The sequence below is a fragment of the Thecamonas trahens genome (assembly GCF_000142905.1).
Source record: "Thecamonas trahens ATCC 50062 unplaced genomic scaffold supercont1.39, whole genome shotgun sequence".
In the NCBI taxonomy this organism is placed as follows: domain Eukaryota; order Apusomonadida; family Apusomonadidae; genus Thecamonas; species Thecamonas trahens.
In genome coordinates this window covers 29550-54696 of record NW_013657641.1, presented here as the reverse complement: position 1 = coordinate 54696, position 25147 = coordinate 29550, and the positions used below count along the sequence as shown (strand labels likewise).

Genomic DNA, 25147 nt, shown 5'->3' with positions numbered 1-25147 from the left:
CGTGCACGTGGCTGCTGTGTATGGATGGATCGAGCTATGGAGAGGCGGCCGAGATGACGCTGCGCGGGCTTGTGCGGCCGGGCGATGAGGTGGTGGTGGTGAGCGCGGTGCCCGGGTCGGCGGACTCGCTGGCGATGCCGAGCGCGCTGGTGGGCGAGACGGAGTTGTCTGCGCTGGCGCGGTTTGTGGCCAACGAGGAGGCCAAGGCGCGTGAGCTCGTGACCGAGGTTGCGGCGGGAATGAGCCAGTTGCACTCGGGCGAGGTGAGGGCCAGGGCTGAGATGCTTCTGGGAGTGCCCAAGGACGAGCTGATCAAGCGAGCGTCGGCCGAGGACGTCGACGTGGTGGTTGTGGGCTCGCGCGGGCATGGGACGATCAAGCGGACGCTGCTGGGCTCGATGTCGACGGCGCTCCTGCACCAGTGCCACAAGTCTATTCTTGTTGTCCGCGAGCCGCCTGCGGCCGACGAGCATCTGCATGCGCGGCGGTGGCTGGTGGGGCTGGACGACTCGACGGCGGCGCTGGCGGCGCTCGAGGGCGTGACGGCCATAGCAGGCAAGCAAGAGCACATCTTTCTGGTCTCGGCCTTTCAGCCGTTCTTTGGCCTCCACGACGATCTCGATGCGTGGCTCGGCAACGAGGAGACGCGCAACGTGTACGTCACCGAGGCTGTCCTCGCCCTCGAGGCCAAGCACCAGGAGCGGCTGGTCAAGGCCGGTCTCCAGTGCTCGGCCTCGTTCCGCATCGGCGATCCGCGCAAGGTCCTTGTCGAGGAGGCCAAGGCCAACAAGGTCGACATCCTTGTGGTTGGCACCCGGTCGATGGGCGCCATGGCCCGCCTCGTTCTCGGCTCCACCGCCACCCACATCATTCACTCGGCCGAGACGCCTGCCATCTTTGTTATCCGCTACGCCCACGAGGAGGACGAAGAGGCGGTCTCGGTAGCCACAGGCCATGCGTAGCCACAGCCATCGCTTGATAACATGTATTACCCCCAACATATCGTCGTCATAGTTATTTATATGTTATGCCGCTATGCCGCTACCCGTCGCCGATTCGGCTCGATCAGGCCCAACAGCCCCTCGAGCGTCTGACCGATTCCATTCGGCTCGTCTCTGCCCGAGCCCACCACCGCTCCCTGTCCCCCCCCCCCCCCCCGCCCCCCTCTATGACCTGCTGGTACAAGGACGAGGTACAGCATGCAGTGCTGAGCGCACGCGCGGCCGAGCTGTGCGCCGGGAGCGAGTTTGTCATCATGGTCACCTCGCGGTCGGCCAACTCGTACGGCGTCCAGCTGGAGATCCGTGCCTCGTCGCGACGGCTGGCTGGAGATGGCCTCTCTCCTGGCCGTGCTGCTGCCCTCGTCGAGTCTTGGATCCGACAAGATGGAGGAGACCGAGGTGACGGCGATCAGAGTCACGGGCTTGGACTCGGGCCCGGGCACGGCGACGATGGCCACGATCACGTCCCTAGCGACGACGAGGACGGATCGACCATGGTTGCGTTGGTGAAGAGTGTGGTGGCCATGGGGATGGCGGTGAACGAGGCCATGGCCGAGGCTGGGTCGGATCTCCGCTTGCCCACAGTCTTTATGCTCGCAGACAACGCGCTGACTTGGCCGGCCTTGCAGCTGCTCTTCACGGCGCTCGCCGATCCACTTGTTGCCTCCTCGCTCGACGTCATCATCTTGAAGGCCTTCCGCAACGCGCTGGCCGGCCCGCCACCGGCTGTCTTCTCGGCCGTCCTCACCCTGCATTCCCTCCGCGAGCTGCACTTTTCGCACAACGAGCTCGACACAAGCGCCGCCAAGGCGCTGGCTTTCATGGCGGCCGATGCGCAGGAGGCCAAGGCTGCCGCCGTCCCCCTCTGGCTCCGTATCGAGTTCAACGTGGCCAAAGCCAAGGCTCTGGTCAAGGCCCTCGACAACGCCCATGTCTCGCACTGCATCGTCTCGCAGATGGACCGCCACGCCCGTCGCTGCTCGCCCAAGCGCTGCGCCGCCAGCCCGACACCGCTGTTGCACCTGCCGTACCTGTATGCACAGCGGACGGCGCTACCGCACCATCGCGCGCAGTTGGTAGATGCATCCGCCTCGGCCTCGGCTTCAGCCCCAACACATGCTGCCAACGTCGCCATCGGCTCAGCAGCTGACGGTGCCGGTGGCCAGCTCCTCCTCGTTCTCGACACCAATGCGCTCATTCTCCTCACCCAGCGCGGTCTCTTCTCCGCACTCGTCGAGGCGCTGTTTGATGCCTGTGACGAGAGCGATGGCACCGAGTCGAACGACACGCCGTTCTCCTTTGCCTTTGTCGTCTGTGACGCAGTCATGGGAGAGCTCGACGCGGTCAAGTCCTATTCCGGCTCGCCGTCCAAGGTTCGGTCGGCCATCGCCCGGTTTGTCAAGGACGATCTAACCCGTTCCGCCGAGGCCGGCCTGGTCGTCTACCCATCGCGCGCCGCCTTTGAGGGCGCGTACAAGCTCGCCGGTGACGAGTGGCACACTGCGTACCTGCCCGACAACCCGGCCTCGCTCACCACCGACAACCTGCTTGTTGACACCGTGCGTTACCATGCAGTGCTCGCCGCGCCTGAGGATCACAACTATGTCCTCGTGACCGAGGATGGCGGCATGCTCGTCACTGCCCAGCGAATGGGTCTTCCTGTTGTCCGCACCTCCTCGCTCGTGGAGACGCTCACTGCGCCTGATGCCCAGCCTTGGACCGAGCTTGATCTCCGTACCAACCTCATTTCCGCCGTTCCCGGCCTTGGTGAGTGTCTCTCTTCGTTTGATGAACTGCACGCCTCGGCCGCAGCCTCGGGCTTTTCTTCCAACCCGACCTCAGAGCTCGCTGCCGCCGCCGACCTGGTCGACAACCTCTGTGAGCTTCTCGCCGACGCACCGGACGACACGCTCTCGGCCGCCCGAGCCCGTGCTGCGCACTGGCGCAAGCTTGTCGAACGCAAGAGCATGTGGATGGCCCTAGGCTCGTCGACGCCAGCCAAGCTCGGCCGCTTTGCGTCGCCGTCGCCGTCGTCACCGTTTGGTTCGCCGTCGCAGCGTCAGTATCGTGGGCGCGGACGTGGACGCGGACGCGGGCGCGGGCGCGGGCGCGGGCGTGGGCGCGGGAGACGTAGCAGTGGCAAGCGCGGACGCGGCGGGCGTGGTGGGCGCGGGCGTGGCCGTGGCCGCGGCTAAAAATAACATCCGTGCTGACTACCGACAGCAATACAATCGGGTGTTCAGGGCGGAGTCCGCGGTGGCGGCTGGGTGAGGATGAACATGACGTTGTGCTGCGAGGCCTGGGTCTCAGCCTCGAGCTCGGCCTCAAGGGCATCGATCTCGGCCTGTGAAGTGGTGAGCGAAATACGCGCGGTGAGGGCGGCCATGGCGTGAGCGTGCCGCCGGTGCTCCTCGTCGAGCTTGGCGCGGACTCGGACAGTGGTTGTCTGGATCGAGCCGACGCGGGCGTCGACCTTGGCGTGTGCTGCGCGCATGGCCTCCTGCTTGGCAGCGTTCTCTTCTTCTAGCCGTGCCAGATTGGCCTGCCGCCGCTTCTCGGTCACAACGGCCTCAACTTGTCTGTTGAGCACAGCAATACGCTCGTTGAGCACAGCGGTCTCGATGGCCTTGGCAGTCCGCTCGCGCTCAGCGGCGGCCCGCGCGGCGCGCTGCTCGCGTTCACGGGCCTCGATCTGTGCGCGCTTGGACAGGACTCGCCCAAAGGTAGCACGGGTCTCCAACTGCACTGCCCGCGCCCGCGCTGCCATCCGCTGCTGCTTACGCTTGACCGCCACCAGCCGATTGGCCTCTTTCCGCCGCGCCCGTGCTCGTCGGGCCGCCTGCTCATCCTCTCGCGCCTGCCGCGCCGCTTCCAGCCGCGCACGCCGCTCCGCCATCGACGCAGCAGCCTTCTCACGCGCCGCCACCGCACGTGCCGCCAGTCGGGCCGCAATCTGCTCTTCCTTGGTCTCCAGTGCCACACGCTTCTGCCGCAGCTGCCGGGTATGCTCGCGCTGCCGCTCACGCACGCTCGCCGCCGCCTTGGACGCCCGCGCCGCACGTACCGACGACTGCGGCCTCGCTCCTGTCGAATCGTCGGTCTTGGCCGGTACCGCCCGCCGCCGTCCACGTGCCGGCCCGGGCGGAGGCGGCGGTGACGCCGGCGGCGCAGGCACCCGCGTCACAACCGGCAACTGTGGCTGCGGCTGCGGCTGCGGCTCGACGTCCGCCTCAGTACTGGCCTCTTCGGTAGACTTGCAATCCACAGTCTTTGCATGTGTCGACCGGGCAGCCCGCATCGCCGCCGAATGCGACTTTGATCGCGAAGCGTTCATAGCTGAGACGGCCGCACGCGAGGCGCGGAGTTGGGCGCGTACCCTTGCGGCTTCTGAGGCAATCCTCCTCGTCTCTGTCACCAGCGCCGGTACGTTCCGCGACGACGCCAGATAATGCGGCGTCCGCGAGCCCTGGGCATGGGCCGAGACCACGATCTGCTTCTTGCGATCCCTCCTGCTCTGGCGCATCTTGTTGTTGGCCTCCTCCTTGGCGGTGCCCGCATGCAGGCCATCGCCCGCGTCAAGAGCGGGAGTCGAGGCAGCGACAGCAGTGCCACCGCCGATGAGACCGGAGAGACCCAGGGCCCTCAGTGAGCTCTGGTGGACGTCATCACCGGCGTCATCGACCTCGTCCTCATCCGACAAACGAATCGAGTCGATCCATGACGATGACGGCATAGCAGCAGTCGAGCCATCGGGATCAAGGTTCTCCAAGGTATGTCTGTATGCCAAGCGAGCCGCCGACTTGGGCGCGTGATCAAACAGCTCTGCTGCTTCTGCACGATACTCACGATGGACATGGGCGTAGTAGCTCCGGCTCGTCCTTCCGCTCGCTCGCTCGCCACCACTCCCGCTCTGCTGTCCGCCTGCGTGCACACGCCGCATCGGCCGGTTGGGGAACGACATGTGCGGGTCGAGCGCTAGCCTGGTTGACGTCTGCCCTGGGCTGGCGTGGAGTGCTCCCCGCTATGCAGCCTCCCGCCCCCTTTCTGTCGGCGCCGTGTCCTGTTGTCGGGCGGCGGTTGGTTGGTTGCTGGGAGGTTGGGGGGGGGTTGGCTGAGTGGATGGCGGGTGGGGGGTGGGTGCTAATATTTTTTTTTGTCCAACCGAGTTTGAGTTTCGGCGGTCACCCGCAGAGCTGAGGCTCACACCACCCTCCTCTCCCTCCCTCCCCACTCACACTCGACTCGGGCATTGTGTGAATGAGCGAGGATGTGGCCAAGGCCCAACCATCTGTTGCAGCTATTGCTGCGGCAGTGGCCCTTGCCCAGCCAGAGGTGAGACGAAAGCGACGGAGAGTGCCTTCGGCATGTATGGAAGAACCATGTGACGACTTGCTCATGTCACCGACCACTGGTGCTGCCGTGTCATGGCCACCAATTGGCCAACCACCAACGTACGTTGTTGTCAGTCATTGCTCATTGGGCAATACTGTCAAGGCCCCCCCCCCCCTCCCCCTCTCCTTCCATGACCCCCACACAGCCATACCCACCATGTCCATGCCACCCACCCACCCAACCTCTTTACCAATCTCATGCCACTGCCATCCACTGCATTGCTATCCGTTTTGCATGGCTGTACATCGACTGTAGCCTCTCTTCTTCCCGCACCTTCACACACCACGTGACTGCTCCCTTACCGGCTTCCCCACTGTCCTCTCTGCCCACCAAACATTTTTTTTTTTTTTTGTGGGAGGGGAGGGGAGGGAGGGGGAGGGGGAAGGGCATTGTTCTTCTGTCGTCATCAACCCGGCACCAAGCCCTCTCTCTCTCTCTCTCTCTCTCTCTCTCTCTCTCTCTCTCTCTCTCTCTCCCCTCCACCACAATCTCTGCGCTGCGCCATGTCTACCGCCCTTTTCTACTACCCCTTCCCCTAGCCTGCACTGATGCCGTGGCGATGAAGGGGAGCGTATGTTCCCCATGTGCTGCTGTGGCTGTCATGGTCGTCACTTGCACTCACACTCACACTTGTTCGGTCGGAGGTTGATAGGGACCAGACAGACAGGTCGGGCTTTACCACTGGAACTGGCAGCTCGTCGCACGAGCTCACGTCATTGCAGACAGAGGCGGCGCTGGATGCCCGTGCGGTGATGGCGGCGGTGCAACAGGTACAGAGCGGACGGTGCTCGTTGGCGTCGCCATCGCCAGCTGCTTTGGCGGCAATGATGGGTATGGGCGTGCCTGGGCCATCGAACGAGGTCGAGGGAGCCAGCAGCAGCAACAGCAGCAGTGCTAGCGGAGAGGAAGCGGCGGCAAAGGCCGGTGTGACAACGCCGCGGCCGGCGATGAAGCGGCAACGGGCTTTGGAGAGCAGAGAAGGCGAGAAACAGCAGGCATTGTCATTGAGACACCCTGCACAGTATGTGATGCTGACAACGGACCAAGCAGACATTGTCAAGGCATACTTTCGGTTCGTCAATCCTTTGCTCGGCTGCGCGCAGCTGAGCCAGTCGCTCGAGGCGCTGGCGTGTTTGCAGAGCCGACAGCCATCAGCTCTCCTCGACTCGCCCGTGCTCAAGATCCAGCTGGACGCGATGGCGGCACATGTGCTTGCGGCGTCGAATCCGGAGCTGGCACAGGTGGCCAAGTCGTCTGCGCACATGGCGGTGACGTACGCACGTGATCCGTACACGCGTAATCTGGCATCGACCAACTTTATGATTACCGGCCTGTACTTTGGTGTCGACCCGAAGCGGTTCAACGAGCACATGTCGCGGGCTTGGGACATTGTCATCGAGCTGGCGGCGCGGAAGGGCAAGGTGATCAAGCGGGCGTCGCAGTCGGGCTCAGACTATATGGCGCTGATGCGTGCCTTTGCGGTGCTCGACGAGGCACCGAATGCCAAGGCCCTGCTGCAGATGACAGCGCTGGGCGACGAACAAGCCGTACGGCTGGCGTGCGGCTGCACGCAGCACATGGCAACCCAAGTATGGAGTCCAATGCCTCGCTCGTGGTGGACGGTGGTGTACGGTGTGACCGGCGAGGCCATCGAAGCGTATCTGACGTCGGCCGAGGCGACGCTCTTTCTCCCGCCGCTCTCGCATGCCTTTGTCGACACGATGGTACGTACGCTGGTGTACGCCGACGCGGGCGCATGTGCCGAGCCTGTCGACGAGAGCGTCGACGTCGGCGAGTTCTCGCGGAATCTGATGCTACCCGGCGCGCGGCATCGGCGGCTTGTCGAGCTCATGCCGCTCATGATCAACATGAGCAAGATGATGCTCGCCGACGTCCAAGCTCATTCACCTCACAATGCCCAGGCGCTGTGCTATGGCGGCTTTACCGCGCTCATGGCCGCGTACTACCTGTGCATCGTCGACCACTTGGCGTACACCAACGGCGACACATCGTTTCGCTTTCTCGAGGTGGCACTCAGGATTATGGAGAGCTCGCCGCTCTCGCGCGGCGTCGCGCTCGCCAACTACCTCCTCAGCGTCACAGCCATCAACGCTGTCTGTGCCCACTCGCTCTCGGCGCTCCAGCGCATCGACGCTGCCCTTGACCCACTCTACGCCGTCTCACCGTCAGAGCTCTCGCCTCTCCCCGCTGTACGCCTCGCCATCGAGACGTGTTCCCTGAATGCCTCGGTCACGCTCGGCACAATAGATGCGTCTACCGCCGCCATGTTTGGCACAGCCGCTGCCGTCGACACCACGTCCGCCGCGCCCACTGGCGCTGCCTGCTCCTCCGGCTTCCCGCCGAGTCGTGCGCCATCTGAAACCAGCTTTGTCGACAACAATGATATCCTGGACATGCTCGCCGGCCACGACGATCTCGAGCTCGTGTTCCTTGCTCCCTAATCTGCAGGCGCTCCTGCCCATCCGCCAGAATGTGGGGATATAGGAGGCCACAGGCAAACATTTTTTTTTTTGGCCGTTTCTACCGCAACGTCTTTCAATGCGTCTGATTGATGCTAATGAAGCCGAGTGCGGGACAGATGACCGTCTGCCCGATCCCGCCACCGACACCGGGCTCCCCCCCACTTGTTACTTACCCGGAGCCAGGGGGAAGAAGGAGGTAGTGGAGGTGCGCACAAGATGCGGACAATGGTTGTTGTTCTCACACTCGTGTGCATTGTCCTCCAAACAACCACCTCAACAACCCCCCGTGGACAGAGGTGGGAAGGTGGCCGAACAGGTGACCGTGGTCACCAGCTCCCTTCTCCCGCTGCCGCTGCTGCTGCTCCTGCTCCTGCTGCTCCTCCTGCTGCTGCTGCTGCTGCTGCTGCTGCTGCTGCTGCTGCTTCCGCCGCCACCGACGTTTCGTCGCCTGCCGACACCGCTGCATCACCGCCCGCTGTTGTACCTTTGTCGTCTGCCGATATCGCCGCAATGGCTCCTGATACAGCCACGCCAGCGACCGCTGCCGCCGCTGCCAGCCCGTCGACCACTGCCCCACCCCGTCACCCGCTGCCTCGGATGCCATCGCTTCTGTGGAGCCAAGCAGGAGCAGCGGTAGTGATGATGTCGCGGTCCTCGTCGGTATGTCGTCCATGTCGCGATTGGTGTCGTTTGCCTCTCGCTCCATCCGAGTCTCTGTCGCCGACACTGGCTCAGATTCCTCCTCAAACAGCCGTCGCCAGAGCTCAGACTCGATTTGGCCCGTCGCTATGGCACCCACGACCCATCGTCTCGCCGTCCGCAAGCTCATGGCCTTGGACCCAAGACTCGACATCGAGGTTGATGACGATGACACGGCGACTGCTGACTTTGTTACAGCGTCATCTCACTCGACGGACGCCGGTCAGCAGATCAGCGCGGGTCTGGCGGTAGAAATTGGCAACACGGCCGGACCGGCGCTGACCGATCTGTGCCCGCCCGAGGCTGTGGCCGCCGGTAAGGCTTGCTCAGAGACAATCAAGGCTGTTCCGGTCACTACGTCGTATCTTGTACCGCTCGCGCACCTGCCGAGCACCGACACAAGCGAGATAGTGCTGACCCCCGAGCTGGTTGTCCGTCTCTGGCGCGGTGAGATCTCCGAGTGGTCGCACCCGGACATCGCCGCCCTCAACCCGGGTCGGAACATGCCAAACGCCACGGTCGTCCTCATCCGGTACGAGTCACCAGTCGTCGACCATGTACTCAATGAGGTGCTGGTGAGGATGCGTGAGAACTCAGCACCACATCCGCTCTCACCTCCCCACACTCGCAAGCAATCGCTGACATCGGCCGTCGAAAGCGGTGTTGCCGTCCTTGACACGCTGTATGCTTTTACGGTACTTACCTCCGAGGCGTACGACCCGCATTGGGCGTCAGTCGTGCAGGTGCCGCGGCTGAAGGGGCTTGGTGATCGTGCCGCAGTCTCCCTCTCTCACGGCTCGGTTCTCGCTGCGACCTCCGCGCTCCGGCTCGATGCGCTCAGCCCGCTGCTCACCGCCGCCGAGTTTGGCTGGCCGCTCACCTACGTCGAGTGGGTCATGCTTCCGAGCGCACTCAACGAGGTTGATGCCGCCGTGTGTGCTACCCTCCGCAGTACGGTCCTTGGTTTCATCCACATCATCTCCTCGCTCTTTGTCGCCGATTACCAGTGGCGGCTCGGTCACGTTGCGCTGCCAGCGGCGCAACGAACGTATGCGCTCGATCAGGTGAATGTGCTCCGCTGCAACAGCGCCCAGCTTGTCCGACACTCCCTCTTTGCGGCCGGATCGGGTGCCTCTGTCGCCATCCCTGTTGTGGAAGAGGCACTCGCGCTGTTCAACGCCCTCCATCGGACCCACATTCGCTACAGCGACTTCAGCAGCTCGCTCCTTGAGACTCTGCGATCCGAAGATTACGTCTACGCCGTGGCGGACCGCGGTCTCTCACAGACCGAGCGCGTGGCCCATCCAAACGCGCTTGTTCTCCCCATGGTAGCTACCCCAGTCGTCCTCCCCTACAACGTGGAGCTCAAGCCCGGCGCCCCGCCGAGTCTGCCGCGGCTTACCCTCTCGCGCGCGCTTGTGGCCCGGATTTTCATGGGGCGTGTCTCAGTTTGGGATGCGCCTGAGATCGCGGCACTTAACCCCGAGCTCGCGCCGTGGCTCCCTAACACAACCGTCTGTGTGGGGCTTCTCTCGACGGCCTCGGGCTCGACCCGAATCCTCACCGAAGCGCTCGCTTCGTTCTCGTCCGAGTGGGCGGCAGTCCTACCAGAGCCGAGCGATCTTGTTCCGGCTGGCTTTTGGCCCGGCGAGGCCAGGGGCTCTGGCTGCTGGCACCGCTCCAGCTCGGAGACTGCCATGGCCCGCTGGCTGCCTGCAACGCCCGGCGCAATTGGCTTTGTCACCCAGGCTGTGGCTGACGCCGGCGGCCTGGTCACCGTGCAGCTGATCAACGCTGCTGAATCTGTTGTCGTCGCCTCGAGCACCTCGATGAAGAAGACCATGCTGGCTGCGGTCGCCCAGGTACCAGACGAGGCGGCGCAACCGTTTGTGCGATCACTGGCCGACCTCGAGGCCCACGGAGCCTGGCCACTTGCCGGCTTTGCGTACTTTGTCATAGAGGACAAAGCTGACGACACCCACTGCAACGAGCGCACTCTTGCTGCAGAGCTCTACTTCTGGTTGGCGACCTCGGTCGACGCGTTCGATCTCGCGCAGGCTGCCAGTTATACGCCGGTCGTCAATGTCACGTTACAGGCTGCGGTGAGGCAGTTGCAAACCGCCACTTGCCACGGTGTCCCGCTCATTGACCGGTGCGTGGTGTTTGGCGAGTGTGCGGCAAGCACTCCGCCCCCATCACAGACCTCGCTGCTCCCGGTCATTCTCTCGCTGGTGGCGTTGACGATCTGTGCGTGCCTTGTTTGTTGTGTTGCTGCGTGCCGCATTCATGCGCGCGACGTGGTCGTCAAGCTCAAAGTAGATGAGCAGCTCGTCATTCCGCTCAACGAGCTCAAGGTGAGCAAGGTCCTGGGGACGGGCTCGTTTGGAACGGTGTATCTGGCGACGTGGCGTGGCTCGCCTATGGCGGTCAAGCACATGCATGGGATGGGCAAGGACGACATGGACCGGCTGGCCGACTTTGTGGCCGAGGCGCAAATGCTGATGGCACTGCGACATCCGCACATTGTACTGTTTATGGGCATTGTGGTCGACCCGGCAGGCCTTGTCACAGAGTTTGTCCCCAACGGATCCATGTTCTCGGTCCTCCACAACTATGACTACAACCTCGAGGTCAACCTTGTCACGTGGTGGGCTCACTGCATCGCACTCGGCATGGACTTTCTCCACCACGCCGGCATTGTCCACCGCGATCTCAAGTCGCTCAACGTTCTCCTTGACGCCGGATGGGTGCCCAAGATCGCCGACTTTGGTCTCTCGTCGGTCAAGTCCGAGTCAACCGAGCAGCGCGCCAAGGTGTCGAAGCGAGTTCAACGGCGGCGGGCCAAGCAGTTGCGCAAGCTCCGCGGAACGCGGACGAGCTCAGGTGGTTCGTCCGTGGCCGCAAGCTCGACCGGCTCGGGCCCGCTGTTATCGTTGCTTGCCACTGGAGACCCTAACAATCCAAGCGGACCTGGCACCAGTATGTCAACCGGTGCCTCGCTGGAGTCGGGCCTGCAGATGCCGCTGATGATGGTGCAGGAGGCTGGTAACCTGGGCTCGCTCCTCTGGACCGCACCCGAGGTTCTCAACGAGGGGCCGAGCGCAACGTCCGAGGCGTCGGACGTGTACTCGTTCGGCGTGACTGTGTGGGAGATGGTGACCCGGACCGAGCCGTACTTTGGCCGCAACCCAGTGACGGTAGCGATCGAGGTCTCGGTTGGCGTCCTGCGGCCCTCACTGGAGATTGTGCCCGAGTGGGCCAAGTCGCTCGTCCCTCACATTGTCAAGTGCTGGGATGGCGACGTTACGGTGCGACCGTCGTTTAGTGAGCTGGTCACTGCGCTCTCGCGTGCTTATGAAGCGCGGCGGATCGTAATGCCGACCACCGTCGAGGCGCCCAATGGGCGGATGGTCCTGGTGCGGTTGAGGTCGTCCATCGACGAAGACACTGTCCTGTCTGAACCGAAACGTGCCCAGTCAGTCCTCACCACCTTCCACTCGGCTGTATCGATGGCAACCAAGCTGAGCTCGACGCTGCTGGCCTCGTCAACACTCAACGAGGTCTTTGTGGCCTGTCAGGTTCCAGCGCAGCTGGTCATGTTTCTCGACTCGGTCCTGGGCGCCATGGCCGGTCGCGACGAGATCACCGCCTTTGCCACCATCGGTATGATCGAGACCCAGGGTGCGGTGTTCACGGGTTCGGACGAGGGCTCGCTGCGGGTTTTCGGCGGTGCAGGCCCGCTAGCGCTCGAGGAGATGGTTTACATGATCAGTGACGACGCGCCGCCGGGCATCTACATCCACAGCTCACTCGTGCCCGACTTGACCGGTTACATACACGCCGAGACCAAGAGCAAGCAGCCTTTCGTTGCAGTTGCTCCCAACGTCTTTGCCGGCGTCGGTCAGCTGCTTCGCGAGTCTGAGGTGCCGGCCGGCGAGAGCATCCGGAGCGCTGTTGAGGATGGGCCAAGCTCGTCGATGGCCCAAGTGTCGAACACACAAGCCGAGACGGTCGAGACCTCGCCAAGCAGCGATTCAGACGACGGCGTCGTTGATGGCGGCAAGGTGTTGGCTACCCCGCCGTCGATGACCCGAAGCGGCTCAACGGTGCTACAGCTGTCACGAAAGCGGAGACCCCGGCAATTAGAAAGCGGGCTCCCAGTGCGACGGGCCGGTCTTCTCGCCTATCACGAGCTTGGCGGCAAGTTCTTTGTCTCGCTCTCAGATATGCGTGGGGCGGTGCAGCGTGGAGTGGTCGGTGGCGTGGCTTCGTTTTGCAAGGCCATCATCTCTACGTGGGGAAACGACAAGGTGTTTATCAAGCTCATCCTCGAGCAGGATGTGCCGGTCGTGTCGCGGGTCAGGTTTGCGTGCGGGATTGCGCAAACGTACAAGGTGGCCAAGACAGTCGATCCTGGCGTCATTGTGGGGCCCATCGCCATGTGCATCCACCGGCCGTACATCGGCGTCGTATATCCGCTCAAGGTCCGTGGCTCGGTCCTTGACGTCATCATAAGCGATGACAACAATCCGCGGCTTACTCGCAGCATTGCGATTTCGCTCGCCAAGGCGCTCGCCGCGCTCCACGCCGTGGGTGGGGTGCATGGGGCGGTCAAACCGACCAACGTCATGCTCGACGCCGAAGATGGAAGCCACGTCTCGCTTGCCGATCTCAACTCGACCTCGCTCAAGACCGGCATCTCCACCATGACCATGTCGCCGATGGTGGCGTACATGTCGCCCGAGGACCTGCGTGGTGTACCTGTGATTGCCGAGTCGGACATTTTTGCCTATGGCTCGATCCTCTACGAGCTGGTCACCCGGAGACAGGCCTTCTGGGGATCGTCGGCCTTGGAAGTGGCACACGCCATCCGGTCCGACACCCCTCCCGATCTCTCCATCTTTTCCTCGCAGCGACTCGTTCGGGTCCTCCAGTCGTGCTGGCTGCAGAACCCGCACGATCGTGTCGGCGCCGCCACTCTAGTCGCGCTCCTCGAGGGTATGGACGAGTCCGAGTTTGTCGGCGTCGCGGAGTGAGACCCTACCCCCCCCCCCCCCCGTCCTAGTGCCGATGGTGCTGATGAACGCATGTTATGACCACGATGCGGTCGAAAGTGATGGCCAGGCGCTGTAAATGGAGGACACGAGAGCCCGTGGTCGTGGCTGTACCTGTACCTGTATCCGTGTCCGTGGCCGGGGCTGTGTCCGCGCCCGTGTCCGTGCCCGTTACCGTGGCCGTGATCATGCGACCATGCCCTAGCCCCCCCCCCCCCCCCCCCCCCCCTTTCCCAAACAGGAGTTTTCCCGCTCAGCCAGGCACCACTTCTCTCGCCTCGGCCGGACGGACTCGGTACAAGATCACTCCACGTGCAGCCTACATGCGTTTGTCACCCTCTCGGCAGCACACGCTTGCTTCCCTCGCTCTGCTGGTGGGCGTTGGCTGGATGGTGTTGGTCGGCTTGGCCGGGTTGGTGGAGGGAGAGGGAGAGGCGGTGTCGGTGGTGGTGGTGGCAGACGGGCGGCCGGCGTGCGTGGCCGAACTTTCTGCGCAGGCGCAAAGAATTGACGGCGAGTATTCTCGGCTGCGGACGATTGATGTGGGACGAATTGATGACGATGCGACGGATGATGTGGTGGTGGCTGATGAGTTGTATGGGCTCATTGTGTGGTACAAGGGCATTGCAGCTCCTGGAGGTGGTTGGGAGCCGCCAAGAGTGGCGACCTCGGCTGCGCCCAATGTCTATTTCTTCACACTCGCAGATGTGGATGGTGATGCCGATACAGACATTGTCGCCGGCCTCATTGATGGTCCGGACCCTCTCCATGGTCCAAACTCGGTTGTTTGGTACCGCAACGTTGATCCTCGGGGCCTTTTTGATCCGCCCATTGTAGTGAGTCAGATCGGCCGGTCGCCCGAAGCCGTGGCCATTGCTGATGTGGACGCCGACGGCGACAGCGACATCATCGTCGCCACCTGGAGCATGCCGGCGATGTTGTTCTGGGTGGCCAATGTTGACGGTGAGGGCTCGTTCTTCTCAAGGGCACACTACATCGCCATCCGGCCGAATGGGGGCTTCTCGGACATTGTCGTTGCCGATGTGGCTGGCAAGGGTCTGGTTGTTGTTGCTGCCAACGGCCGCGAGAACACGGTTGAACTTTTCTACAAGGCCGGGGAGCCTGCATTTTTCGAGCAATTTGCTTCCTTTAGCGCACAGCTCGACGTCAAGGCCGTTGCGCTTGGCGACATTGACGGCGACGCTGCTCTCGATGCGGTGATGACCAACGACGACGGCGGTTCGGTGACATGGGTGGCGAACATCGGGTCAGTAGTTGGCCCTACGACTCCAGTCGCCGTCGACTCGGGCCTGGGCGAGCCGTATGGGCTTGCGCTTGCCGATGCCATTGGCTCGTCGGCACTCGACGTTGTGGTGAGCCTCCGGGCCGCCAATCTGGTCGTTGTGTACGAGAACCGCTTGGGTGGACCTTCGCCGCCATGGGTGCAGCATGTGGTCGGCTCCGACCTGGAATTGCCGTATGATGTTGCGGTGGTTGACCTCAACGGCGACGGCCTGCTGGATGTGGTCTCAGCGCACAGTGACATTGATGAGCTCTTTGTGTATTTCGCCAACGGTGGAGGCTGGGACAGCAAAGTTCAGCTGAGCGCGTGGCCGACCGACCCGGGAGGGGTGGCGGCGGACGATTTGGACGGTGATGGCGATGCCGACGTGGTGGTCGGCGACGGCAACGGCGAGATCCGAGTCGCCTTTAACCTTGACGGCCGCGGTCGGTTCGGCCCAGCAGAGGTGGTTGTGGCCAATGCTGGCTATGTGGAGCACGTTGTATTGGCCGATGTAGACGACGACGGCGACGCAGACATTGCGTGGGCTTCAAGCACCGGCATCAAGCTCGCGTGGGTAGCCAACGACGGGTCGGGTAGCTTCTCGGCGCCAGTGGCTATCGCGGTTGGCCTGAGTGCGCCGACGAATCTTGGGTTTGTTGACCACAGTGGCGACGGCTGGCTGGACGTTATTGTGGCAGACATCGGCTTGGGCGCTGTGTTGTACATTGAGCAGAGCGCCGGAGGGGGCAGCACGTTCGAACCATCGGTTTTTGTCGATGCGGCGCTCTTCCTGGCACGAAGCGTGACCATCGGTGACATCAACGGCGACGGCACGAGTGACGTGGTCGCCGGTACCAACGGCGAGGTCTTGGTCTGGTACGCTGGAGTCGGGACTAGCTTTGGCGCGGCGCAGGTCATCGATACTGCCGCAGGGCAGGTGAAGACTGCGGCGCTGGCTGATGCCGACGGCGATGGTGCGATGGACCTCATTGTGGGCGCGGCAACAAGGAACGCGGTTGTGCTCTACATCAACAGCGACGGCACTGGTGGCTTTGCAGAAGGGATGGTGCTAATCAGTGGCACAAAGGGTATCTATGGCCTCGGAGTGGCCGACATGAACGGCGACGGGTGGATCGACATCATTGCGTCGGACACCGTTGAAGAGCGGCTGTTGTGGATGGCCGGGCGCGGACGCGGGCGCTTTGATGCGGTCAGTGTGGTCGACAGCGAGTCGACAGAGGTCAAGGCGCTGGCACTAGCCGACATTAACGGCGATGGGAGACTCGATACGGTTGTGGCGACAACCGCGCACGCACGGCTGGTGTGGTACGCCACAGCGCCGGGCCAGGGATTGGTACAGAGTGCATTGGCAGGCTACTCGGAGCCCAACGTTCTGTTTTCATCGCCCAACTCGGACCCGAACGGCTTGGCAACCGGCGACGTCAACGGCGACGCATGGGTCGACGTCGTGGCTACCTTTTCGTCAGTTGGCACCGTCGGCTGGTTTGCCTCTGTCGAGGGTAGCGGCTTTACCTCGCTCAACGCTATCGACACCGGGCTCAACAAGCCTGTTGCGGCTGCGCTTGGTGATGTTGACCTTGACGGTGATGCCGATGTTGTGATCGCCCTTCAGGGCGCCAAAGAGCTGGTGTGGTACGCCAACAGTGATGGCATTGGCACCTTTGTGCTCGGCGACTCTTCGCCAATTGTCACCTCGCTAGATTTGCTGCACGACGTCCAGCTCGCTGACGTGGATGGCGATGGGCAGCTCGACGTGCTTTGCTCGGCCTTTGAAGCGATTGTACTCATGCGTCGGGACAATGCGCAAGGCTTTGAGCAAGCACGCGTAGTTGCGTCGCACAGCGGCGAAGCGTTCCAGGTATTTGAGGTGACCGACATGGACGGCGACGGGGCGCTCGATGTGGTAATGGTTCTTCAACTGGGAGAAGTTCTCGTGGCTGCGGGCAACGGCACTGGGGGCTTTTCCACCCCACGGACTGTGGTCGAGCGCGGGGGCGAGGCAACCGATGAGCTGTTTGGCGTTGCGAGTGGCGACTTGAATGGCGACGGCCTGCGCGACGTGGCATTTACCGCCCGCGGCTCTGGTATGGTCTCGTGGGCGGCGGCTGTGAACGCGACGGCATTTCAAGAGCCAGTTGTGGTGGCCACCAACTTGACTACTGGCTTTGGGCCGATGGCGGTTGAAGCGAGCGATGCAGATGGTGACGGTGACCTGGACCTTGTTGTGTCTGACAGTGTCAAAGTCATGCTTTTCCACAACTTGGACGGACTGGGGCTGTTCTCTGGAGCCGATCTTGTGGCGGATGCGTCCGAGGTCAACCGCATCCTCATGAGCGATGTGGACGGTGATGGTGACCTCGACATCTTGTTCACTTCAGAGGGTGCTGACCAGGTTGTGTGGCTGGCAGCGCTGACGCGAACAGCCTTTGCGACTTACGAGGGTACGGTGCATCGCATGAGCACCACGGCGAGCGAGTGCGGCGGTGAAGCGATGCGGAACACGTTTGCGTGTCTGTGGAGTGTGGTTGAGCGGTCGTCGCGGTGCGTAGCTGCAACGATCGAGCTCGAAGCAGGGGTCGAGTACGGATGCCGAGTGGATGCGCACGCCGAAATCTCGCACGAGGTGCGGATGGTTGGGGTGAGGGCTCGGTCGGGCCACGGGCGAGGTTTGAGTGCGATGGCGGAGTGCTGTTTGTCGTGGACTCTGGTGGGCAGCTAACGCTTGACTCGGTGGATGTCAACGGGTTGGGTGTGGCGAGGGGCGTCCTGTTTGGCGCACCGGGCCTACGTGTTGACGCGGACGGGATATTGGCGCTTGCCAACGTGACAGTAGCTAACGCCAGCGTGGTCGAGCCGGTGGTCGGGACGACGACGCTGGATCTCGGCGTTGGCGGTGCGGTGGCGGTACTGAACGGTGGCACGCTAACTGCAAGTGACTCGGCGTTCCGCGGGTGCAGCGCGGCGGTGACCGGCGGAGCGATCGTGGCGCGCGGCGGCGGAGCCAGTGTGGTCCTCGAGCAGACCGAGATCACTCTTTGCAGCGCGAGGCGCGGCGGAGGGCTGGCGGCCGAAGCGGGGGCGCTGGTGACGGTGCGGCAGAGTGCGATTGTTGGGTGCACGGCGAGTTTTGACTCGGGCGGCGGGGTGTATGTCGGCGAAACGGCGACGATGACGGGCGAGCAAGTGTTGTTTCAGAAGAACAGGGCGGAGCGCGGAGCCGGTGGTGGAGTGTTTGCCAGTAGCGCTGGGAGCGTGTCGCTGGCTAGTTGCGCGATCGAGGACAATTCAGCGCAGTTTGGTGGCGGGCTTGCGGTGCTTGCGGCGACCGCCGGGGTCGGGATCAGCGCCGGCACCGTGGTTGACTTTCCGACGCTAGATGGGGCGGGGGGCGCAGAGGTTGTGGTGGCGATGACCGATGTGACGCTGGTGCGGAACCAGGCCAGCAGCTACGGCGGCGGGCTGGGCGCGTGCGGCGGACGAGTTACTGTGAGCGGGGCGAGGACGGTGGCAAGCGGCAACAAGGCCGGGCGTGGCGGCAGGCTGGGATCGTCATCGACGGGCTTTAGCTGTGGACGTGAGGCATGGGTGACAGTGGCAAGCGATGCCAGCGGTGCGGTGGCTGTTGACGGACCGGTCGTTGAGCTTTTGGTGTCTGCGGCGCCAGCGGCCGAGGTGATGGCCGGGCAGTCGCTGACAGCCGAGATTGTGGGCCGCGACGGGGCTGGACGCAACGTGACGTACGTCAACGTAGCAGTGACTGCCGAGTTTGCGGGTGACGGATTGGTGCTCGGCGGCGATGCGGAGAACACCAACTTGGCGAGCCACCCGGCGATTGTCCGCGGAGTGCCGCTGTTTGTGCAGGCCGGGAGTGAGGCGACGCTGCGCGGAGTAGAGTGGACGTACGCGGTGGTTCAGGCGAGCGGAGGCAGCGGAGCGCGGGTGAGGAGCGCGACGGGGACATCACAAGTTGTGGCTTGCGGCGACGGATGGGGTGGCGGGAGTGCGGCGGGCGTGGAGGATGCGCTGACGTGCGAGGCATGCGCAGCGAACGAGTACTCTGCCGAGCGGTCGTTTGCAGCGTGCCGCGATCTTGTGCCATGCGGAGCGAACTCTGTGGACGCGGCGACGCCCGGCTCTTTCTTCCCGTACTGCGTGTGCGGAGCCGGGTTCACGATGGATCCCTCGAGCAGTGCGCTTGGGGAGAGCTACCTTGTGGCGTGTGGGCCATGTCCCGAGGGCGCAGTGTGTGCGCTCGGGCGAGGTCCGCCCGTGGCGGCACCGGGATTCTTTGCTGTGGGCAACGCGACAGGGTTTGCGCGATGTCGGCGGCCCGAGGCGTGCGCGGGAGCAAGCAGGTGCACGCGCGGCCACACGGGGTTTATGTGCAACGAATGTGTGGATGGGTTCTACTCGGACAGCTCGCTGCGATGCCGCAAGTGCCCTGGTGTGTCTGTGGGCCTTATGGCCGGAGCGGTGACTGCGGCGGTGGTGGCCGGGCTGATGGCCGGGCTGGGAGTTGGGCTGATGATCAAGCGGCGGCTGACGACGGGCAAGGAGAACGTGCTGCGACAGCGGCTTGTGCCGCCGTCTGCGTCGATGGTTCTTGTGGCACTGCAGGTGCTTGCGCTCCTCGGCGAGGCGCAGCTTGGATGGACGGCGAGGTCGCGGGCAGTGCTCTCGTGGTTTACGATTTTCAACGTGGACGCCAACGTGTTTGCCAGCGAGTGCGCACTGACGTCGTTCCACGCCAAGTACGTGGCGTCTGTTTGCGTCCCGCTCCTTGCGCTGGGAATGGCGCTGCTGGGGCTTGCGATCGGGCGGGTAGCGATTTGGCGGGCTCAGCTGGCGACGCTCGGCGTCGGCGCGATGGTCGACGGCGTGCTGTTTTCGTTTGCGCCGTTGCTCTACATCCCCGTGGCGCGGGCGGCGCTTGTGATCTTCGACTGCGCGCAGCTGCCCGATGGCGAGTGGGTGGTGGACAGCGATCCCGGAGTGGCGTGCTTTGACGGGCGGTGGTGGCAGGTGGCGCCTTTTGGGATGGTGTTTGTGTGCGTTTACGTGTTCGGCGTGCCAGGCTACTTTGTGGCTGCACTCGCCCGGCAGCGACAGAACTTGCTTGTGACGGAGACACTCGCGCGATACGGGGCGCTGTACCGGCTGTACCGGTTGCCGTACTACTGGACCGGGGTGGCCGAGCTCGGTAAGCGGCTGGCGATTGTGCTTGCGGGTGTGTTCCTCACCGAGTACCAGCTGGCGCAGATTGCGCTCCTGCTTGTGGTGCTACTCACAGCTGCTGTGGCGGTCCGTGCGCACCAGCCGTACTACTTTCCGTTGTACAACAAGCTCGAGTTCCGGCTCAATCTCGTTCTTGTCTGCGTTGTCCTTCTGGGCTCAGGATCGTACGCGGAGCGGCACAACTCGGACTCGGAGGTCATGTTTGTGGGGCTTGTTCTTGCGCTGGTGGTGCTTGTGGTGGTCGGGGGGTTGGGCGTGGTGGGCGATGTGCGGCAGATTGCCAGCGCGCGCCGCAGCGGCGGGTACTCTGCCGAGGCCGAGCGACAGGCGCAGGTGGCGGCGTACCTCGTGCGCGAGCTCCCGGATCTGCCTGCCGAGGCGGCGGCGGCACTGCGTGGGTTTGTGGATGGCACAGCAGTGGATGTCGAGATGGAGAGTCTGGTGTAGGTGTAGGCTTTGATAACAACTAGGCGATGACGATGCCGAGGTCGGCACAGTCCTGGGCACAGCGTGCGGTGACGGCTGCGGCCAGATCAGCGTCCAAGGAGGCGAGGTACTGGCGGAGGGCGAGCTGGCGACGGGCGCGCTGTATGTCCTGATACGTGTCGTTAGAGACGTAGTAATCCTCGGACGGATTGAGGGAGCAATGGAGGACGTGAGTGTGGGCATCGTCGCCGCAGTCTGCCAGGCAGAGGGCGCAGAAGGCGGCGTTGCACTGGGTGCAGACAAGGGCTGCGCAGCCGGTAAAGTCAAAGAAGGCCGCAGCGCATCGCGGGCAGCGGAGGGTGAGAATGGCCTCATGGACGTGGCCGACGATGTTGTGGACGTCGCGCTCAAAGGCGTTCTGGGCGAGGGCAAGCTTGATCTCGCGGCGCATGCGCTCCTCCAGCTCGCCCTCGAGCTGGCCCTGGAACAGCTCATCGCGGAGAGCGAGAAGGGCGGGAAAGTGGGCCGGCGCGTGGCGTGAGACATCGTTGAGGGAGAACGGCGGCGAGGCGCAGCCGGCAGGCTTCTCGGGACAGGCGATGAGCGATCCGGCGTCGCGGAAGTTGCCGATGTTGTCAAAAGTGAGCGAGGCGGCGACAAAGGCGGCGAAGCAGGCGTTGCATACAAAGTGGGCGCGGGTAGGATCACTCGCGGCGCACGAGATGCCCTCGTCGGCGCGAAAGGCTTCGCCGCAGGCGCTGCACTCAGACATAGGCGCCTCGAGGCCGAGTGCGGCGAGGACGGTGGCGGAAAAGAGCGCGGGCTCGGTGAGGAGGTGTGGGACGACGACACGGCCGCGATCAAAGCGGACGGCACCGCCCCAAAGCTGACGATGGCCTGCGGAAAGGCGCGGGACTCGAGGGCGGCGACGCCAAAGACGCGGACAACCAAGAGATGCAGGGAGAGCTCATCGAGGTCTGTGACGAGGGCGATGAAGGAGCGGCGAGCGGCGGCGGCGGCGGCCGGATCGTCAGCGGCGGACGGAGGCTCCCATGAGAGCGCGGCAAGGAGACGAGGACGGTCAACAGACACCGGAGCCAGGATGGTGAGGCGGAGGTCGTCGGGGGCAAGAAGAGCGACGAGCGGGTGGAGATCGGGCCCGATGCCGGCGAGAAAGCCGGTGTGGAGCGCATCCAGTACAGAGGGCGAGTCTGGGGTCGGATCGGCGAGGAGGGCATAGTAGACGCACGGGGCGAGCGGGATGGGGAGGTGGACGCCCTCGAGGAGGCACTTGCCGATGAAGACGCCGAGGCCGTGTGCCGAGTCGGGATCTTGTGGGAGCAAGCCACCATCAGCGCTTGTGACGAGGCCGTGGGCCGTGGGATGGGCGACGATGGCGGCGGCAAGGGTAGCGGCGGTCTCATCGAGTGTGGTAAGATGGACAGCCTGGACGCGGGCGGCGAGGAGCGAAGCGGGAGCGGCGGAAAGGAAGCTGAAGAGAGTGGCCGAGTGTACAGCCGGGTCAGGAACGGGCCAGACGACCGGGGCAAGACCGATGGCTGCGCGGGCGTGATGGATGTTGCGGCGGAGGCTGTGGAGGGCATGGAGGCGAGAGGATGTGCGGGTGCGGAGCGAGGCGAGGGCCTGAGCCTGTGGGATGAGCTCATCGAGGAGGGCGAGGACGGCTGTGATGGGCGGGCGGGCGGCGGGATTGGTGTCGAGCATGGCGGCGACGGTGGGGGCGAGCTGGGCCATGAGCGGCGCGTCGGCGACGGCGGGACCGAGTGCTGCGACGGCGGCGGCGGCCGATGCGGGGCGCGATGCGAGGGAGAGCTGCTTGCCGCTGATGGTCTCGAGCATGATGATGCCAAGCGAGTAAACGTCGACGGCAAAGCGATGTGTGAGATGGGCCCAGGTGGACGAAGTGGCCTCGGGCGCGGCGTAGTGGGCGGTGCCAAAGGCCAGCGAGGAGGCCGAGGCAGTCGAAGCCGATGAGACGGTAGTGGTGGTGGCATCGACGGCTTTGGCGATGCCAAAGTCCCCAAGGACGACGTGAGGTGCGTTCGGATCGGCGACAAAGACGTTGGCCGGCTTGACGTCACGATGGACAATGCCTGCGGCGTGGGCGGCGGTCAGCGCCGAGGCGATCTGCCGGAAGATGCGAAGCAGCGGGAGGCCCGGCGGGCCGGGCGGGCGATGGGCCAGCCATCGAGCGAGGTTACCGCCTGGATAGTACGGCATCTCGATATGGATGGAGGAGGCGGCTTCAAAGACTCTGTTGATGCGGACAATGTGCGGGTGGTCAAAGGCTGCGGTGGTGGTGGCCTCGGCACGGAGGCGGGCGAGGAGGTCATCACGGAGGTGCGACGATGCGAGCGAGACCGACTTGAGTACGATGAGATCGTGGCTGGCTCCAGCTCGAGCCATAACCTTGACCTCGTACTTGATTGTCTGAGCATCGCCCTGGCAGAGGAGCACCTCAATCGGCTCGGGCTCGTAGTCAGACAGCGCGCCGGCGGCGACGACCGATGTGGTGGCGAGGAGCTGGCAGAGGAACGATGGCTGGGCAGAGCGGGCGACGAGGTCCGGGAAGAGCGCGGCGGCGTCGGGCGCGGCGAGCACGGCTCGAGAGTGAGCCAGGTGCTGATTGATTTCTTCGAGTCGGGCGGCAGCGTCATCGAGGCGGGCAGTGGGGGCGACGAGAGCGGCGGGCGGGATGGGCTTGCCCGAGCGACGGGCTTTCTTGCCAAGAGCGGCGATGGCAGCCGAGGCCTCGTCAATGACGTCCTCAAGCTCCCACTGCTCACGCTGTAGGCTAGTTGCGGAGGTGCTTGCGGCGAGCAGCTCGGTCTCGAGCTTGATCAGGGCAGCGCAGTGGCGATGGCTGGCGGCGACATCGTCGCGAGCGGCGGCGCGGAGTGCGTAGTCGGCGATCGGAGGGTGGGGCGAGGGCGAGTGCAAGACGGCGGATGCGGCTGTAGCGAGGCGGGCGAGCCCGGTGTGACTGGCGGCAGCGGCAGATGTGGCATCATCGAGTGCAGCGCGGGCGGCATCGAGTGCGTCGAGGGTGGCGGCGACCGGGCGGAGGAGGCTCTCGTCGTGTACGGCGGCGAGGCACTCGTCGTGGGCTTTGAGGAAGGCGCGATGCGCCGGACGATGCGGGGAAAGTCCAGTCGGGAAGCGGCGTGGTGAGCGGCGGTAAGAGCGCTGAGCTCGGCATCGGCGGTGACAAGCGCATCTGCCGAGGTTGATGCGGCAAGAGCGAGGGCAGAGCTGCGCGCGGTGGCGAGGTTCGCGCCGTCAGATGCGTTGAGCGCGTTGAGCGCGTCGCGGACCGCGGTGTGATCGGAGAGGTCAGCCGAGGCCATGCGGGAGGCGAGTACAGCGGCAGAGGCGTCAAATTCACGAGAGGCTTGCGATGCAGAACGCGCGGCGTTGTCGGCGGCGACACCAAGCGGGGTGGCCCGTGCGGCGGCGGCAAAGTAGGCGCAGAGGTCCGGATGGGCGGCGGCGGCGGCGTCGATATCTGCGGACGGGAGCGGGGCAGCAAGAGCGGCAGCAAGGTTGCCTACAGCTGTAGTCATATCTGCGAGAATGGCCGAGACCGATGCAAGCGCCGAGAGCGCGCGTGTGCGCTGAGAGGATGTTGCGGCGGTGAGATCGTCGCCAAGGGCAGGGAGGAAGGGCGGAACGAGCTCGTTGGCGGCGCGAGCGACAGTGACCGGAGCGATGTGGGCGACGAGGGCAAGCGAGAGGCGGACGCAGCCAGAGACAGAGATGGACGTGAGGGTCGCGAGATCGTCTGAAGATGCGAGGAGCAGGTCAAGGCCACGATCGGTGACTGCGGTGTGGTCGAGGACGAGGGTGGCGAGGTTGTGGGGTGCGGCAGCGGCGATGGATCTTAGCGCGTCGTCGTCGGCGTTGGAGGCGGCGAGATCCAAGGCAGTCAGCTGCGGAGCATGGATCAGAAGCGCCGCCACATCGTTGCCCGATGCGAGGTCGGTCTCTGCCAACGACAGCGAGCTCAGCTTGGACGGGAGGCAACGGGAGGTGGCGAGAGCGGCCAGATCGCCAGCGACGAGGCCTGTGGCCGCCGAGAGACTAAGGTCTGTAAGGGCGGGAAGGTTGGCCAATATAGCTGCCAGCGAAGCGCGATGAAGCGATCGGTAGCGAGCCAGATGCAACGAGGTGAGCGCAGAGAGATCGGCCGAGTCCAGAAGGGTAGCGAGGCCTGATGCTGGGAGGAGCGGAAGTGCGGCTCGGCCGCCGTCGATCGTTTCGAGGCTGATGGCGGTGAGGCGGGTGGCATGTGCGAGTGCCTCTTCGACTTGGTCACTCCGCCACTCGGGCGGTAAGTGGAGGGTGGTCATGAATCATGAAGAGGGGTGTTGTGTGTGTGGGAGGTGGGGGTGCGGTGGGGGGGGGGGAGGGGGGGGGAGGGGGGGGGAGCGGGTGAGGAGGGGGGTACGTGTAGGTAAGTGAAAGTTGAAAAATATTTTTTGGTGCGGTGGTGCGGTGTGGTGGTGGGGTGGGGAGGGGTAGGGGGGGTGG

General features: G+C 64.1%; 4 protein-coding genes across 4 annotated transcripts; 3 read left to right on the top strand and 1 right to left on the bottom strand.

Moving 5' to 3' along the window:
* Positions 1-53: 53 nt before the first annotated feature.
* Positions 54-3196, top strand: AMSG_12138 (uncharacterized protein; the record flags this gene model as incomplete). Its single annotated transcript, XM_013900169.1, has 3 exons — positions 54-941; positions 1199-1311; positions 1417-3196. 3 exons carry the CDS (start codon positions 54-56, stop codon positions 3194-3196), a joined length of 2781 nt encoding a protein of 926 aa, XP_013755623.1.
* Positions 3197-5244: 2048 nt separating this feature from the next.
* On the top strand, positions 5245-7993 carry AMSG_08156 (uncharacterized protein). Its single transcript, XM_013900062.1, has 2 exons — positions 5245-5452; positions 6046-7993. The coding sequence occupies exons 1-2, from the start codon at positions 5259-5261 to the stop codon at positions 7853-7855; spliced, it is 2004 nt and encodes a 667-aa protein (XP_013755516.1). The 5' UTR covers positions 5245-5258; the 3' UTR covers positions 7856-7993.
* Positions 7994-8538: 545 nt separating this feature from the next.
* On the top strand, positions 8539-20934 carry AMSG_08155 (TKL protein kinase; the record flags this gene model as incomplete). The annotated part of the gene is made up of 3 exons (XM_013900061.1): positions 8539-13599; positions 14127-17567; positions 17609-20934. The coding sequence occupies 3 exons, from the start codon at positions 8539-8541 to the stop codon at positions 20615-20617; spliced, it is 11511 nt and encodes a 3836-aa protein (XP_013755515.1). The 3' UTR covers positions 20618-20934.
* AMSG_08154 (serine/threonine protein kinase) lies at positions 20637-24966 on the bottom strand (the record flags this gene model as incomplete). The annotated part of the gene is made up of 3 exons (XM_013900060.1): positions 20637-21419; positions 21473-23713; positions 23752-24966. 3 exons carry the CDS (start codon positions 24964-24966, stop codon positions 20637-20639), a joined length of 4239 nt encoding a protein of 1412 aa, XP_013755514.1.
* Positions 24967-25147: the final 181 nt, after the last annotated feature.